Source organism: Sciurus vulgaris (assembly GCF_902686455.1).
Source record: "Sciurus vulgaris genome assembly, chromosome: 7".
Taxonomy (NCBI): Eukaryota; Metazoa; Chordata; class Mammalia; order Rodentia; family Sciuridae; genus Sciurus; species Sciurus vulgaris.
Window position 1 is genome coordinate 33,120,571 of NC_136467.1, and position 13,576 is coordinate 33,134,146.

At 34.8% G+C, this 13,576-nt stretch overlaps 1 protein-coding gene across 1 annotated transcript in view; it reads left to right on the top strand.

Annotated features, from left to right (window-relative positions):
* Positions 1–13,576, top strand: part of MOXD1 (monooxygenase DBH like 1) — a 78,551-nt gene that overhangs the window by 19,875 nt on the left and 45,100 nt on the right. Inside the window, 2 exon segments of the mRNA XM_079148198.1 lie at positions 1,530–1,697; positions 1,837–1,920. Coding sequence (XP_079004324.1) covers positions 1,530–1,697; positions 1,837–1,920 — 252 coding nt within the window.

Below are 13,576 nucleotides of genomic sequence, written 5' to 3' on the forward strand. Positions count from 1 at the left end.
TGAAAAATAATCATTGACCACAAAGTCACATGAATTTGGAGACTTTCTGAAAATCTCTTCAGAAGCTAAAAAACCCCTCTAATACTATAAATTTCAGTAAAGGTAGTTTTGTGTGATTTTATCATTTTGAAGAGCCCTTTAAAGTTCGTATAAACTTACTTATAAATGTAAATTCCCTGTAAAATTTAAAAATAGACAATAGATAAAACGTTTGAAGAGATATATGACTCAAGAAAGAATTATGATTCCAAGTTCTAGAATATAATTCGTCTGATTCATAACTGATATATCTTTGTAAATTTCTAAAATCAAGATGAATAGTCAACTAATTATAATCACCTACTGGCATACTATATGAGAGTTCTTATTTTTAGCTTTCATGCAAAATTAATATCTTTATGCATACACAAGTTAAATATTTGGAGGACATGTAATTCATGTGGCACTTTGGAAATTTCCATGAATTGCTTGCATTAATTTCATTTTGCATAGACCAATAAAAGGATCTCTTTTATTCACTAAATTTGAGCTTTAAAAATGGGAATATAAAAAATCTGAAGTCATTGTGATTAACATTCAGCAGAAGGAGTAAAAGAGGAGGAAAGAACACACGTGGATTACTTTTGTGTAAAATACAGTAGTACAATTATACTTTAATTGGAATAATAATTATAGTCATTCACTTATTAAGAAAGAAGAGAGCAAAGAGAACATTTAAAATGAATAGCTTTTGCTTTATTGTCCATTTTCAAAGTTTTATTACAAAGATCTGCCCAAAGCACCTTTTTCTGTGGGAGGAAGGACTGAACGGTTTCTCTGTACCTGATCAAACCTTTCCCAGGACACATCCCTCCGAGCAATCTCTCCTGGTGGTTCAGTGGAAACCAGTTTCATCTGATAGTACTTTCCCTGGTTTGGTACCCCAGTCCCTCGGAAATTCCCAGGAGTCATAAAGTGACTACTGATCCACTTTGTCATAATAAAGTCCAGAATCAGAGATTCCTTCTGTATTTGCCCTTTCTATAAATTCATACACATGACTGGAAAAAAATTACTGTCAAAGGAAAAATCTTACGGTAATTTTAATTTTCATTCTATCTGGGTTCCCTGCCTTGAAATGTTCCATCATATTAAAGCAGGTTTTAATTTTCCAAAGTTCCTGCTTTATAACAAGAGTATTTGCTTTCTAACCGCTAGCTGTTGCTTTAGAATTTTGGCTTGACATGGATTTACTGTTGTCTTATTCACGAAAAGTGTAATTTGTGAGTCAATTGTCCTTCACTCTGTTTTGGGACGCATATCGTGTGTGCTGAGAATGATAATTCTTTCCCCAAAGTAATTTGTCTATTTGGATCCTTAATGACTTAATCAAATTTATGAAATTAATGTCAGAGACCAGGTTGATAACTCCAGGTGTCTTTTTTCCCCTTCTCTTTATTTTTATATTTGGCTTTAAATAGAGTTCCTTAAATCAATTCAGGTAAAGAAAGTGCTTTTATGAGACATAACATGCCATGTCTGATCACCAGGAGAGCACAGTGAGAGTGATCTGGGCCTACCACCAGGAAGATGTGGGAGAAGCTGGTCCCAAGTACCATGACTCCAATCGAGGCACCAAGAGTCTTCGATTATTGAATCCTGAGACAACCAGCGTGTTGCCTACAACCTTACCATACTTTGACCTAGTGAATCAGGACGTAAGTTTCTTTAGGTTTTATGATCATAAATGAATGGTCTTACTTAATATGAGAGTCTTTACAGTGATGTACTGTATTTAGCATGACATTTGACAACACAATGTGACTCTATGTCTCCCTCCCCTTTTTATTAAGACAGGTCCCCATCCCAAACAAAGGTACAACATATTGGTGCCAAATGTTTAAGATTCCTGTGTTCCAGGAAAAGCATCATGTGATTAAGGTATGTGACTCACTCAGACTAAACTTAATTGGCACAGCTGGAGAAATTGCTATCCTTAAAATGGAAATAGTAAAACATATAGAAGCAATTTTCAATTATATGAAAATTATTTCAACTATATGAAAACAAAGAACTGACTTGGCTAACCCACACACTGTTTTCAGATTCTGAAAACTTGGATTGTAATTAGTATTTTGGTTATCTACTAATATTATGTGTCAAAGCTAAAAGTTTAGAGGTGCATTTGAGCCACTCTAGTTATTTCTTTAGGAAATACTTTTACAAGTAAAATTGCTGGGGTTGCAATTTAAAATAATATATTTACATATAGAATAAATCAAATCCAGAAAGGTTATTTTCCCTGTAGTTACTGTTTGAGACTCTGTTTCACTGAATATACTGAATAGTGTCATAAAAATAATATGTGGCAGTGTTTATTTTTAAATAGGAAGAAAATAAAAATAGCAAACTTCTACAGAATTACAAAAATACAAAATTGGACAATATGTAAGTTCAATTTGCCTGTGCCATACAATTCCCTCCTAGCCCTAACGCTTCCTCCCCACAATTTTTGCATCTAGTTAGTAAATGAACAAGTATTAAAAATAATTACAGTTCCTTGGCTCTGTACTAGTAGTTGTTGGCAGTGACACAGACACTGAAGATTATGATCTGTTCTCTCAAAGAACTTATTGGGAGATTGTGGGAAATATGGCCAAGACACAAGACAGAATGAGGTAGAATTAGGTAATGCATACAGAAAGTCAGACATTGCTGCTTTTCTGTCAGCTCCAGACTATTTAATGAAGCTCTGTGGATGCGAGAAATGAGCAAATGTTTACATTCTGAAATTTTGAGGAGAACATGTGGATTTGAATTGCTGGTCCACTTTTTTATCAAACTATGTGCTCTCAGGTAAATCATTCTGGGTAATTCTGTAGGCTTGCCTTCATCATCTGTAAAAGGCAGGCAGTCACAATATTCTCCCTACCAACCTCAAACCATTTTAGCAGAGATGGAAACATTGAGCACATTCTACAAAGTGACTTAAATTTGTTACTTTTTAATATATTCCTCCAGTTGGACAGATGTGCCTTGTGCTCCAGAGAAGATTCACAACTACACAGAAAGGCAAAAGGAGTGAGTTGAGGGAAAGTTCAAGTTGATATGTAGTCCTAAATATTTGTAGGATAATTTTGCCAAAGGAAGACTTGCCAAGCGTGTGACTGCAGATGAATCTTTTGCCTCTGTGCAAGAAATTATTTTATATCATACATGTGATAGGTGAATGCAAATTCTAATCTTATGTACTTATTATAGTGCCTCAGTCCTTCTCTTATACCAATGAAATGTCTTTCTCTGAAAAGACAACATTATATTTTATATATATTCCATGTCAGTAAATGTAATTGTTACTTGGCATAAGGGGCAAATGTAAAGCTGTAGGATCAGAAATAGAAACCAGTGTTTCACAAAATAGATCCCTTATTCATTTGTAAGCAAATAGTAATTGAGAGGATGTAAAGAACTTAACCACTTCTTAGTTCTTATCACTATTAATGCAAATAATTGAGTAGAATAAAAAAATGACTCTCTAAAGTTAAGAGACACCAATATATGTTTCTATTCTCTATGTCAGATACTTTGCTTGATACTTCATCTAAGAATTCTTAACTAGTGTTTCCATCACAAGTGTATCAAAATACTCTGGACCTAGAATTAAGTATTCTTGGAAGCAGATTGTTGTTTTCATTAAGCATTTGTATCAAGAGGGATTTTAGTGGCATGAAAGACGTTGGAACTTGCAATGGTTGGAGGTCAACTAAACACCAAAAAGTCTTTTCATTTAGCAAGAGGGCATTGAGGGAGGGACAGCAGGTTGGAAAGGAGCATACTTACCAACTTCTGTCACTGCAGGGACCAGAACTTGTGTGGCCAGAATTTAAAATTTTGGTATTACTTAGGAATACCACTAAAAGGATAAATTTTTGATGTTATTTTTAAGCTCTAAAACATCTTAAGGTTCACTGAGTATTATGAAATGTTTTCCTCAAAAATGAATTTAAATATGATAACATACAAAAACAAGTTCTGGGAAACTAAATTCAGACTATTTAGGTTATATAGGTTGTTGTGAGACAGCCTATCCAAAGCCATTTTAATTTACAGCTTATGCCAGGTTACATTGAAATTTTAATAACACTTTGAAGTAAAATTCATAGGTCCAGGTTGTCCCTTAAGAAGTCATCGAATTTCCATTCTCTTTTTCCTAATAGAGATGATTTCTAATAATTTAGGAAAAGTATATTTTTTTCATAGAATCAAACACTTACACATTTTTAAAAGTCATCCAGTGAGGTACTTCTCCTTATTCCTTATTTTATGCTCCACAGGTCACTATATCAAAAAGCCTCAGTCCATCTCTGCTACAAAAAGTACTTTTACAGTACATTGCTTCTGTATTGTTTTATGTGGCATGTCATTTGCAGTGAGCTTTAAGAATATTGATTAGAGTAGTATTGTGAGAAATCATTTTCACTGTCTGGCCTCTAGTTCAAACAAAGAAATAGTTGATATTTTCAGCTTCAGTGTTGATACTACACATTTTGTTGCTGTAATAATTGTAGAACTAAACAAATAAAATATACCAGTAATTCAAATATGAATGTGTTTAATGGGAATTGCTAACTCTAGAAACATTATATTTTCAATTTCAATTTTAATCATATGAAGTTGTTTACTGCTAAATTATGAAATAATAAGGTCAATAATTTGGTTTTTAGGTCATTTTTTAATTGGTGGATCATGATCGTACATAATAGTGGGCTTTGTTGTGACATATTCATTCATGTGCATAACATAATTTGGTTAGTTTCATTCCACAGAACCTCCCTGTGTCAAATTATCTTAAAAATTACTGAAATTATTTTAAAAATTATCTGTGGGAAAAAGATGGGATTATAGTAAAAGTGCTTCCCATTTATTTGTGATTCCGATTTATTGTGTTTTATTTTTTATTTTGTCCATGTGTGTGTGTGTGTCTGGTCCTAGAAATTGGAAATGGGCACTGTACCACTGAACTACATCCCTAACCCTTTTTATTTTTTATTTTGAGACAGGGTCTTGCTAAGTCATCCAGGCTGGCCTGGAACTTGTGATCCTCCTGCCTTAACCTCCCGAGTTGCTGGGTTTACAAGTGTACATTACCGTGGTTGGCTGTATTTTTGATTCTTGAAAATAATCTTTAAAATTATGATGTGAAGATCTTTAAGATTATGATGTGTATTAGACAAGAGCATATTACACTTGCAGATAGATATGGAAATTGTAGAAAAGTTTTGGTAATTTGTATTAAAACCACCCTTTTGATCTGAGGTAATCTCGGTCACACTTGAGACCTGCTCAGCCTATCTCTCCATATGTCAGCAGGACTCTACCTTTCACAGACAGTGACCTAACCCTGAATCTAAAATTTTAATGGAAGGTGATTCTACTCAACCAGTAATGTCATTATTAAGACTAACATTAATACTTGGATATGCTTTGCTGGATTGTGGGCTTATTTAGTTTAACACCTTTTCTTTTAGGGACTTTTATTGACAGGGAATTCTCTTCATGGATAAACCACAACTCCGATGTATCTGTTTAAACATCATGTGCCTTTTTCAATTTAATAAGTGCTTATTGACAGCCTACTATTTAAAGAGAAACGCAGTCTGGCAAAATCACCATCCCTGAGTCCTTTAAGGAGAAAGATTGACCATTGCTGAGTTCTAAAATAGGATTACTTTTACTAGTAATGTTTTTACTAGTTATATGACCTCTGACAAATTATTTCTCTCTCTCTCTCTCTCTGTGTCTCAGTTTCCTCATATGGAACTTGGGTAATAATAGTTCCCACCTAACAGGGCTTTTATGAATGCTAAGTAGATCAAATGAGTTTAATATTTGTGAAGCATTTAGAACAGAGGTTGGCACATAGTGTCTATTAAAGAAAATTTTGCATGTCAGTTGCAACACACCATTGCTAATCTGTTGGTCATCTTGGTAAGTTTCTGGGTTGCTGAAGGATCTCAAATCAATTCTTTCTAGACATAGTTAAAAAAACAAAACAAAAACTAGATTGTCAATCATTTTCAGTTAGTGAGGTCACCTTGAAAACATTCTCCTTTGAAGAATATAAAGTTGATGTAAACAAATCACTGTCCTAATGCTTTTCTCCATCAATAGATGCAGGAAGGGAAATGCTAAATGCTTTCTAACTTGCTACTGAACAGAATATCTTTCATAACATGAAATTAGACACACTGCCATTCTCTTCTATTGGTGGCATTCATAAATCTCAATGATTTACCTCAGGGAATGTTTCCTAGGACAAGAAAATCTAAGAATAATTAACATTAAGTAGCCACAGAATGTCCTGAAGCCTGAGTAGTACTGTATAGCCGTGAAATAGTTACGCAAAATTGATTTCCTACGCTAGGCATATAACATGAACGTTTGGCTTTACATACTATGTTACATGGACTCTGCTGCTGAGTTTCCCTATTGTGTTGATTTCTTTTTAAGAATAAAAGATACTGTCAAGTGGAAATTTTCATCATTTACACATTTCAGAAATGTCAAGTGTGGTAGAGGGTTTCTATTTCTGAAAATGTGTGAGCTTTCTGGGTTAATTTTAAATTGTGAGAATTTGAGAATTCTCAGTGTCAAACTACATAATTTTACAACTCTCAGAATTGGCTCTTCTCTGAGAATGTATCTCATTCACTTTCCCCCTGAAATGGTTTTTCAAAATATATATTAAATGGTGTGGGATTTTTTTCCCCTAATGGAAATAGTGTTTTGATTTGTTCTCAGGGATGCATCTTCACAGATTCTGTACTTCAGTTCTCGTTCTTTCTCATGTGTTCATTTCTGTTTTATTTTATCATGTGGAAGATTAGTAGGTGTTTGCTATTACCTGCTGACTGAATGATTGGTTGTGTTTTCTTCAAATCCATTCCAACCTTGTAGAAATTGTTTTGCTCACTGATGTTTCCCTTTTATCTTTTGCTAATTTAGCCATCTTCCCCAAAGGCAAATCTCTGGGTCTTTAGAAAGATTTAGCAAGTTGAAACAAATTAACTTTTACCATAGGCTTCATGTGAAAATACCTTTTTTTAAATAAACACTTTTATTTAGGCTTCACATATAGCTAGGTAATATTTTTTTTAATTTTTTATTTGTTCTTTTTAGATATACATGGCAGTAGAATATATTTTGACATATTATGCATTACATGGAGTATAACTTATTCTAATTAGGATCCCATTCTTGTAGTTGTACGTGATGTGGAGTTTCACTGGTCATGTATTCATATATGAACATAGGAAAGTGATGTCTGTTCATTCTGCTGTCTTTCTTATTCCCATACCCTCTCCCCTCTCTTCATTCCCCTTTGTCTAATCCAGTGAATTTCTACCCCTTACCTCCCCCGATTATGTGTTAATATCCACATAGCAGAAAGAACATTCAACCTTTGGTTTTTTGGCATTGCCTTATTTGTGAAAATACTTCTAAATACTTGGCAACACTGTATGTTAAATTCTTAATGCCAGTGAATTACCATCATACCCATGCAAATTTTTCATCAACTGAAAAATCGATGATTCCTGACCTAGATTCTAGAAAAGGTTTTATGAAAACAAAAGAATCCCGTTTCAGGAATTTGTGTTATAAAGTTTACAAATGTCAAATAATTTTATAGCATATGCAAGTATATCTGAAGTTTTATATATCTTTTATCCACTAAATAAGAGATAAAAATACTTGGACATTTCCTGTGGCCAAAACTATAACTTTAGACAAAAAAAAGTTGGAAGGAATACCAAATGGTAATGATTTAACTCAGAGTGTGTACTTTAAAGATTGCTGACTTAGGATGCTCAGTGTTGAAAAGTTCATTCTAGATCTCTTGGGTTGCATTGACTTCACAGAAACATCAGAGACTGCCTGGCTACATGGGTGTTCTTAACAGTCACTTGGGAGTACGAAGTAATTGAATGCACTTTGAAAGCATGTCTGTTCGTGGAAGTGACTTATTGGTAACTCTGGCACCAATTAGCTTTCTGACCCTGGAGAAAGTACTTAACCTTTCCTGGTCCTCAAATTCCTTCCCAGTAAGATAAAGGGATTGAACCAGATAATCTGAATTGGCTCTTTCTATTTCTAAGTACATGTGACTTGATGAAAACAAAAGATGAGATCTGTGCTGGGGTTTGGATGTTGCATGGTCATAGTCCCTCCTTGGCAGATCAGGGTGAAATGCCGAAGCTAAAAGGCCATCTTCAGCTCTTTAGGCATGGGTTTCTTAGCATTTATTTTGATACATCTCAAACCTTTCTAGAGCATAATAAAATGTCCCAGAACCCCAGGAGAATCCAGAATGTCTAGAGACATTGGTGATGGCTTGAGCTGCTAACAGAAATACTTGATATTTAGAAAGATCTGGTCTGGAAACCATTTTTTTTTTTTTTTTTTTTTTTTTTTTTGGTATCTGGGATTGAACCCACCCAGGAGCACTTAACTACTGAGTCAAATCTCCAGCCCTTTTTTGTATTTTATTTAGAGACAGGATCTCACTGAATTGCTTAGGGCCTTGCTAATTTGCTGAGGCTGGCTTTGAACTCATGATCCTCCTGCCTCAGCTTCCCAAGCCATTGAGATTACAGGTATGCACCACCATGCCCGGCACTATTCACTTTTTTATCTTTAAGTACCCATGTCCTTAGCTGAGCCTATTACAGATATTTAATGACTATTAAGTTTCTATAATAGCTGCTTAGAACACATAAAGATAATGAAAATTTAAGAATTCAAATTAAATCAAACTATGAAACCACAAATCTTGACAGTTTCCATATTATCTAGTTGCTGTGGCATAACTTACAGGGCCAGACAGTGTGGTTCAAATCTTGGCTCCACAACTTACCAGGGTGATCCAGGGCAAGCAGTGTAACTTCCTGGAGTTTTAGGTGTCCATCTGTGAACAGGGCCAATAGTTGTACTTATCTCAAATGTTGGTGACCATAGTCCAGGGAGATATTGCAAAGTGGTTGTGTTGGACCTACACTAGATATCTCAATAAGTAATAGCCATACTACCAATTTACTTTGTTTTTCAAACCTCTTAAATCTTGAAAAATAAGGATAAAAATGAAGAGTGCCCTGGTGGTAGGAAGACTGTTGAAATAGGTAAACTGCATGATAATGTGTTTTAATGCTGCTTTTCATTAGCTTCATGCCCTGGGGCAGACTAAACTCTCAGAGCTTGTATCTTCACTTACAAAGTAGGAAAAATAATTTTCCGCGAAGATTAAATGAATACAAGTGAAAACACCTGTTGCACAATCGGCTCATAATTGCTTGTTTTCTTCCCTTGAAGGGCATTACAGAGATGGATGGCAAACTTCATCTAGTGTTTTCTCATGCTTAGAGTCGGGGTACTCTGAAACCATGGCAGGCAGTAAGTCTCTGTTTTATTCTGCAGAAAGGCTCCTTGGGAATTAGATTTCATAGCTTCCTTCCATTACTCCAAACCAAATGAAATTTAAGCTAATTTCCTCCTGTTCTTGTCTAAGTAGGGATGAAAACCAACTGGCGACTATCCTCTGGGAAATATTCTTTCCCATTCTTAGGTCACCCATTAGCCTTCCATTCTCTGACCTAACGGTAATGCCATTTTCAACAGACAAAAAAGAATATTTGTTTTCCTTAGTCTTTTTTTCTACCATCCTACTCTACCACCAATCTTATATATCTTTTTCAAGTATTCCCAAAGGTTGGTGACTGCATTGAAAATCACTACCTCATTTAATACTAATTATTAGCTATACAAGTGGGTACATAATTTAATTAATAGCACTTTTACTGAAAGAAAACTGATATATATGTTGAGCTTTAGATGTTAATGGTACAAAAGAGTTTAGAGGTAACAATAAAATATGAATGACTTTTTTACACAAGAGAAGTATGTAGATAACTATTTGCCTATTTTTGCTACTTTAAATACATCATCTCATTAAATGTCCACAGCCTGTTAGCAGGTGAGTTCCTGCCATTTTACAGATGAACACACTGAGGTGGAGAAATCTTTAGTAACGGATCCAACACTGCACAAATTATATGAAAAAGAGTCAATGCTTGAACACAAGAACGTCCTAGGAAAACTAGTGGAACTTTGAACAGTTTACTACCTGAGGACTTAGGATCTTCTCAACACGTATATATTACAATGAAAAATAATATATAGGAAATCTCTGATAGTTTTTCCAAAAGCTTCTCAGGTCCCAGGCTACTTTTTATTTTTTTGATAGCCTTACTGAGATCTAATTGATATTCACATATTTAATGTGTACAATTTAATGAGTTTGGACACATGCAAGCACCCATGGTGCCATCGCCAAAACCAAGGTTAATAGTCATATTTATCACCTCCTAAGTTTCCTTGTGCCCTTTGGTTTTTTTTTTTTGTTTTTTTTTTTTTTTTCTTGTGAACACAACAAGATCCACCTTCTTAAATTTAAAGTGCCCAATACCATATAGAACCAGGCTACTTTTGAGTCCTAGCGGATCTGTGTATTTTCCCCGGGCTACATGAACAGACCGCACTAGAACCATCCAGAGACTTCAGTTCAAAGATCTGGGGACCTATCAGACTGAGTACTCATGGGTCCGGTGTTTTCACCCTGAGGGGTTGACAACTGGTCAGTAATAATAGATAACACATTTAAGTTTCATTTGTGATTTAGGAAGTCATTATAATTAAGATTAGAGTTAAGATGATTACACTAAAGATTATGCTTATGGGTATAAAAAGGGGCAGAATGTTAGAGACGATGTTAAGGAGAAAGGAGTTAGCAGTAATTCCAGTGGATAGAAGGTAATGAGCCTGTTAATCTTGTTGGACACATGCTGTGGCATAAGGATGGTTGGAAACAAGCCAGCAGCCTCTGTGTGAGCTGAGTCAAAATCCTCCATGGAAATGAAAATAATGGTAATGGGCTGTTCCATTCCCCTTCCCAGTTACAGTCTGTAAAAAGTGACTCATGAGAGGAAATGCTCACTATTTCATTTGGTGTTTATGTTTATGGCAAAATGCTTAATGTACCCCAAAACAAGAAGAGACATGGTACTGGGGGGAAAACTGAAGTGTTAGCCTCTTAGAGTGCCTAAAAACAAGACAGGGGGTGTCCAGGTTCCAAGCCTGCTTTGGTCATTGGTCACCTGAATGTTAATGTGATTTCACCATGGTGCCTCTCAGGAGATTGAATTCGTGTTAATAACATGACTCAACGACTGTAAATCTGTATAACTGAGTAGTTTAAGTGGCTGTTAACCCTTAAAATCCCGTGACTTCTTTCACTAAATACTGTAATTGACAAAGCTGGAAATGGATAAAACCAATGTGTGTGTGTGTGTGTGTGTGTGTGTGTGTGTGTGTGTGTGTGTATATACACACACACACACACAGCATTCACACTTTTCTTTTATAAAATATGATTTAGTAAAAAGTCAAGTTCATCTTAAAAATTACAAAAAGAATGCAGGTAATGTTCATGTGTTCCCATAGGGTATAATATGGCAATTTTATTTTGATGTCTATTTTCAATGTAAAAAATTGGTACCTTTCAAAATAGGATGGCATCCATTACCCTTTTAATAGTTTTTTTTTTTTTTTTATGGCTGGAGCTTTAGTAATTAGAAAAAAATTATATATGCAACGGGTACTCATTTTAAATAAATAATATATTTGAATCTCAAGTTTAGAAAGCTCATGAATCAGTATAGTTTTTCACACTTTTGTCAAGTTATAAAAGGCTGCACAGTGGTATTTAAAATATCAAGTCTCTCTTGATATGCTTACTTTGAAAGTATTTATGTGTCAAAAATTCAGATTATATATAAGAATTAATAATATATTTTATAAAGTAAAATCTTACCCTAACATATCAAAAATATTATAATTGAGTCTTGCTTCATGGAGTCATTATTGATTTATATTAGAATGACCCCAATCAGATCTGTAGAGGTGAAGTTCAGGCTTTTGTGATGGATCTGGATGTTGCTATTGTTTGGAGACATTCTCCAGGTGGCCCTGAACTAAGCCCCCTGCTTGAGAACACTGATTTCTATTTATTAGAATTTTCTGGAGACTGCCTTTGTTAAATTATATTTTTTACCACCCAGTAAAATGCCCTTTTTAGTAAGTAACATTAATTACCATATTTTGTAGTCATAAACTGTTTTAGTCAACAAATATTAGGAAGCACGAATACACATTGGATATCTAGTATCACAATGCATTATTTTAGTTGCCCACACATGAAGAAGAATTAAGCAGTTTATGGTTCTGACATAGTTTATTCCTTGGCACATTACACATTTCTTTGTGGAAGTGGAGATGCAAAAACACCAGCTGTTTCCTGAAACCACAGCTGGTTTTCATTACAAAATTTGAACTAATTCAGATATAACGGATACTTTCTTCTATGAAGGAAAAAAGATTTATGTTCTAATGAAATAAATGCATTGCAGCTAACTCTACACATTGATTCTAATGTAATGGATGCATTTTAGAAACGGTATACTGAAAGTGATCTTGCTGATTTTAACATGCCTTCCATTACCAGTAATGAGAAATCTTTTTATCACTGGAATCTCACTGAATGGCTGAATCTGAAATTTTACTTAATATTTAATTCAATATCAAGAAAAGGAAAGACCATATAAATAACTGTTAATGTGTGTGTATATGCTACTCATGGCCTCTCTGCCTTCGGGTTGGCCTGAGAAAGTCCTGAAAGCATAGAACTGTCATTTTGGTCTATGGAGTGATTTAGAAATGAGCTATGTACTCATTATGCCCAATATATATCTTAAATAGCCAGAAACATCCTTTCACCCTACACCTCTGAATTGCAAAGAAGAATCACAGAGGGTCTACTGAGTGTATGCTTTAGACAGCACTCAATGTAATATCTTTTGTCAGATAAAGGCAGTATAAAACAGGCTTTATGGCAATTAAAAATAGGACTCACAGACTAGCAGGGCAGAAAAGATGCATACAAATAATAGAGAACCCCCAAAGCTAGCAGATAAACATATCAAACTGCCTGACAGAGGCAGTAAAGGCAAGAAGAAAGGAGAGAGCATTAACAGTTGGGCACAGTCCCAAGCCATTTGGGAAAAGTGTAAAGAAGTTAGATTTTAGAGTAATGGTGATATGGTTGGGATAAGTAGCAGGCAACCTCTCTGTTTATATACTAGAGGCACCAAAATAAAACTAAATGGTCAGAACCAAAACTGATCAACAGCAGTTGTACATTTTGTGGCTCCTCCATCCTCAAAATAAAAACCTCTGAAGAAGGCAACATTATTATCCTCGTTTCACAATATTTCCTCTGGGAAACTGAGTCCAGAGAGGTTAAGTAACTTGCCTGTTACTGACAATACTCCTTTAGTTTCTTTTCCCTGAGGAAGACAGTATAGTCTTTAAAATGCATGTGTATTAGCACTTTTGATGGTTTGGCCTCAGAACATGACTTTCAGATTTGTGGAAAAGAGCCATCATTGACGAAAACTAGGACTCTTGCTTCATCATTAACATTCTGAAA